General features: G+C 49.6%; 1 protein-coding gene across 4 annotated transcripts in view; it reads right to left on the bottom strand.

Moving 5' to 3' along the window:
- Nucleotides 1-463: 463 nt before the first annotated feature.
- Nucleotides 464-5,000, bottom strand: part of LOC122255770 (protein Tob1) — a 74,222-nt gene continuing 69,685 nt past the window's right edge. For all 4 annotated transcript variants that reach the window (XM_043020048.2, XM_043020049.2, XM_043020051.2 and 1 more), the window contains exon 2: nucleotides 464-4,478. In XM_043020048.2, coding sequence (XP_042875982.1) covers nucleotides 3,163-4,299 — 1,137 coding nt within the window. In that variant the 5' untranslated portion in view covers nucleotides 4,300-4,478 and the 3' untranslated portion in view covers nucleotides 464-3,162. The remainder of the gene's footprint in view (nucleotides 4,479-5,000) is intronic.

Here is a 5,000-nt window from a genome sequence, read left to right as displayed (position 1 = left end):
GTATATGTATATGTATATGTTTATGTGTTTATGTGTATATGTGTATATGTATATATGTATATATATATGTATGTATGTGTGTGTATATATATATATATATATATATATATATATATATATATATATATATATATATATATATATATATATGTGCACGCACACACACACACACACACACACACACACACACACACACACACATATATACTAAAAAAAAGGAGAGTGGTCTTTCTGAGATACCCCATGTTCCCCCCGGGCTCCCCCTCCCTCCCGCCCCCCTCGCCCCGCCCCCCGTCATCTTGCGCCTCCAAGATAAGCCTCGAGCCTTGAGGGCGAGGGGAGGGGAGGGGGGCTGTGTCCGTCCCCTCAAGCGCCTTCTCAGAATCCCGGCAGCCGAGGACGCTCAAGTATAGAAGGATGATGAAGGTCAAGTTTGTGATGTAAACTTAAATAAATCAAATGGTAAATTTGCAAACTACACATTTATTAATTCTCTCACAATAATAAAAACATAAGAAATTATAAAAATGAATATATTATTATATTATACTTGCAGACAGCCTGTCATGCCCCGGCAAGCCAGGTGTGGCGGCACTGTTTAGAAAAATAGTAGTAACTTTGTGACTAGAAATACAATCATAATGAATCCATATATGAAACAGGAATGGGCTGCGTAATAATTTGAGATGCAAGTATGGTTACAAAGACAGTCTGAAGGAGTTTTCTGGAGCCCGCAACAAGCCATGAGTGAGGGCCGTCCGCGGGCGTTGAGAGGTGTGGGCGTGGGCGAGGCGTCGAGAGGTGTTACGTGTGGGAGTGAGAGGGGAAAACAAAAATATTCCACTAGCCCACTTCGCCACAGACGCCCACCACTTGCCCCCACCCGCGCCGCCCACCTCCGCCGTCACTCATGACTTCCTACAGAATTAGTCCTTTTTTAATTACAATGGCAATTACAGAGTGATTATCATTTCAGTTTCAAATAGACTACAATACGAAAACAAGGACCCCCCAATCCAATGAAATTAGGTGGGACTTCATAGCAATTTCATTTCATTTTCCTCAAAAAAATCTTTCTTTTTCTTTTTCTTTTTTCTTTTTTTTATATGTTGCCCATCCCATGAGTCAAATGACATTTTAGAGCGACCAGACCAAACCTGTTGGTAACTAAAGCAGCATCCTGAAGGCGATCTATATATATTTTTTTCTTTTTTTTCTGTTTTTTTATTTATTTATTTATTTATTTATATTTATTTCTTCTCCTGAGACCCCAACACTCTGCGCTGCTTTTCACTTCATACAAATATATTCTTATAGTCTTGTTGCCCAGGCGAGGCAGCTCAGAAGCTCTCTCGCCGGCCAGCATTTTATAGAGTAAGAGCTATTGGTTCGTGGACCAATTCAAAACTACACAACAGGAAAGGTGAGTTCAAAAGTATCTTTGCAGACAGAAAAAGGTTTATGCTACACCTGGTAGAAATATTACCAAAATATTAACCATCGTCATCCACACAATCACCGAAAACTTCTGAAAACTAACACAGATAACATTCAATATAAAATTCTCGGGGGAACAACCTGTCCCAGCGAGTTATCAGCTACTATGTATCTACTTATCTATCCTCGTCTACTGTCGATATGAGAAGATAAAACATGTAACAGCAAAATATTCAACGCTATCCTCATAGACCCTCCAAATCAACACCGTCTTGCTTCTTTCTCGCACTCTCTCTCGCTTTCTCTCGCTCGCTCGCTCGCTCGCTCCCCACTCGCTCTCGCGGCATGTCTGTCATCTCTCACACTCTAGCTCTCGATAGATATTCACCCTCGATCACATCTTGTCATCTGAGTGCCACCCAAGTGTTACCGGAGGGCCACTTTGGTGCCAAAGGAGTCACAGCTTCCTGATACTTGGACAAAACCAGCTAGCGCTCTCGGGCCGCAGTGTCCCCACCCTGTTACCCTCCTGCCGCCTCGGTGCCCGGCCGCAGGTGCCGCGCCTCGGCAGCAGTCGGATTCCAAGATGGTGCCACTGCAGCGGTGCCATATCGACGATGTCACTCGCCACCAAAAGTGCCACCGGGGTACCACCCATGTGCCACTCGCGAGACACCTTGATGTCAGCAGAACGCACTCTCACGCCATCCCGAAGCGCCTGACTCGGCACACTGCTTCAAGAGGACGCGGGAGTGCCTTCGGGTGCCACCACCCAGGCGTCTAGCGGTGTAACCTTGGTGTCATCTTCGGGACGTAGGGATTTAGTTACCAAAATGAACTAAAGAGAAGGGCAGCGCCCACCAAAAGGGCTCGGGGCCCACCAGACGGGTGCGAGACCCACCAGCTAGAAGAGTATTTGGTTGTGTACTTGAGACTCTCGTCAGAGGACTCGGCGTACACCCATCTGTTACTTTGCTTTTTTTTGTGTTCCACAGCAGCGTGAAGATAAACTGTTGATCATTTATTTTTGGTTAAAATTCCGTGGTGAAGAATGAAGCTGGAGCCTTCCCACACTGATAACAAGACTGGGTGTATATTTGTACTGGACCGCTACTACATTCTTCTATCACACGTCTTATCACAAAATTATTTATTTTTCGTACCTTAAGAGAAACCGTACCGGTTAGTTAATAGTTGTACAAGTAAGAAAAATATATGCCATATTTGTTAATGATAATAAAGAGTACATATTGTACAACAATGTAATCTTATCCATGCTTACAACAAGTGTGAACAATCTCGATCACCCTACGATACAGGAACCCTCAAAATGTTCAGACAAACATAACCTATGTACAGATTCACAACCATCGGCTTTGAAAAGTCAACCTTTCAATTACCTTAGTCTGATAAACCTTGGGCAACTCTGCATTGTTCTATTAAACATGGGCATATTCTTCATTATACTATAAACCAAAAGCGTCTATACCTGAGGCAGTACAAAATTATAAAAGGTGAAGGATATTGGCAGGTGGTGTCAGATCTGCTGGTGCGGTGGTGGGCGGTGACGGCCAGCAGCCAGCTGCCCCGCCCACGCGCCCACACGCCCGCCCGTCCTCCTGATGGGACACGCTCATGTTCAGGCGACACCTTTTGATTTTGTTCCGTGGCGGGTCAGGGAGACAACGGGAAGGCTGCTGGTGCTGCGGCTGGCCCGCCCATCCTCTAGTTGGCCACCAGCAGGTGCTGGTACTGGGAGGCTGGGTACACGCCCATCACGCCCTCGTTCAGACCAGAGGCTTTGTCACCCGCGCCCATGGAAGCAGCGCCAGGGGCGGCCCCGCCCATCATGCCTCCGTTCACGGGCTCGTACATGGGGAACTTGGGGGCGGGTCCCTGCTGGCTGGCGGGGGGGAGCAGATCGGTGAAGAAGGACGGTGAGGTGAAGCCCTGGTCGAACATGCCGCGACCCCAGGGGTTGTAGGCCCCTCCGGCGGGGGCGCCCCCGGGGAAGTAGACGCCGGGGGCCTCCAGCGGCGGGTTGGGGCTGAGGGAGCGCGGCCTGGACGGGGGGAACTGGCTGCCGAAGCCGGCCGTCGCTACCGCCACTGCCTGCTGCTGTTGCTGTTGCTGCTGCTGCTGAACGTGCTGCTGCTGCTGGATCATCTGGCGCTGTTTGATGTAATGGGAGAACTCTGTGGGTGACATGCGGTTGGCTCGCTTGGTGCTCGTCTTTAACTTGGTGGAGCCGAATTTTGTTTGGGCGAAGGTAGCGGTGGTGAAGGTGAGAGGGGCGGAGCTCTTGGTGAGGAAGGCGCTGATGGGGGAGGCCTCCCGCTGCTTGAAGGGCGGCGTGGGCGAGCTGGCGGAGTACGGGGACGTCGACTTGGGGCTGATCGACACGTTGCTGAGGGACGAACTCAAGTTGTCGATGGGCTTGAAGCACTGCGCCTCGGGGTTGAAGGTTTTGGTCACCTCCTTGTCGAGGTTCTCCTCCTGCGTGGCGGACTCGGCGGCCTCCGAGTACAGCACCTTGATCTGGCCCTTCTCGCCGATCCTGTAGGACACCTCGCCGGGGTCCACCCACACGGCCAAGTCCTCCGGCAGGTTGTCCTTGATTTCCCGGATCTCCATGCCGGCCTCTCTGGCTGCCTTCTCCAGCACGGGGTCGATGGGGTCTCCTGTCTTGAGGCAGCGGTACGCCGATCCCTTCATGGGCTTGTCGGGGTACCAGTGCCCCTCGAACTTCTCCTTGAGCGCCTTCTCCAGCTCCTCGCCGAAAATGTTGACTCTTCGCCGTGGCAGTTTGTTGTACATGTAAGAGATGACGAAGTTGAGCGCGACCTGAATCTCAAGGTGCATCTTGGGGAGCTTCGCGGGCGAGTCTGAGGGGTCAACGTTACGGCTGTTGTCTGAGGTACAACTGAGACGGTGCTTGCTGCTTGAGACGGCGTGTTCTCGAGACGGTGTCGCGGGGATGCTTGCACTTGCTTCTGCTTCTGCTTGCACTTGCTGCTGCTTCTGCTGTCCGTCACGCGATCCTGGGGGAGATAAAGATCATCAGAAACGTGGCATTTGCATAATGGAACTGCCCCAATTACACGTTTTCTGACAAACACTGCGGGAGGGGATACTCCTCTATAAATCCGGTCTTGATTAAACAAGACTTTCATAAAAACTAAAGGAAATAAAACTTATGAAACAAACAAAAAAAGGATGATCTAACAGCTAATGCGTATGGTAGTCAGAACGTAATATAATTTCGCCAAATATAATCAAGGAATAATGAGTTTGGAGTGAAAGAAATTGCGCTAATCTAAATGCGGGGCTAAACAAAATCAATAGCAAAGGCGCACGCTTGCACACACAGACACAAGTAAAAAATAACTGCAATCACGAATTCCTTAATACTTACAAAAGTATTTATGGCATGCTACAGTACCCCCTTTCTCTCCCCCCCTCTCTCTCCCCCTCTCCCTTTTCCTCCCTCCCTCCCTCCCTCTCCCTTTCCCTCTTCCTTCCTTCCTCCCTCCCCCCTCTCCCCCTCCCCCTCTCCCCCCTCC

The sequence above is a fragment of the Penaeus japonicus genome, unplaced genomic scaffold (genome assembly GCF_977035675.1).
Source record: "Penaeus japonicus unplaced genomic scaffold, GWHDUDI00000001_assembly GWHDUDI00000017, whole genome shotgun sequence".
Taxonomy (NCBI): Eukaryota; Metazoa; Arthropoda; class Malacostraca; order Decapoda; family Penaeidae; genus Penaeus; species Penaeus japonicus.
Note: the sequence above shows the minus strand (reverse complement) of the source record. Positions and strands in the feature narration are given on the sequence as shown.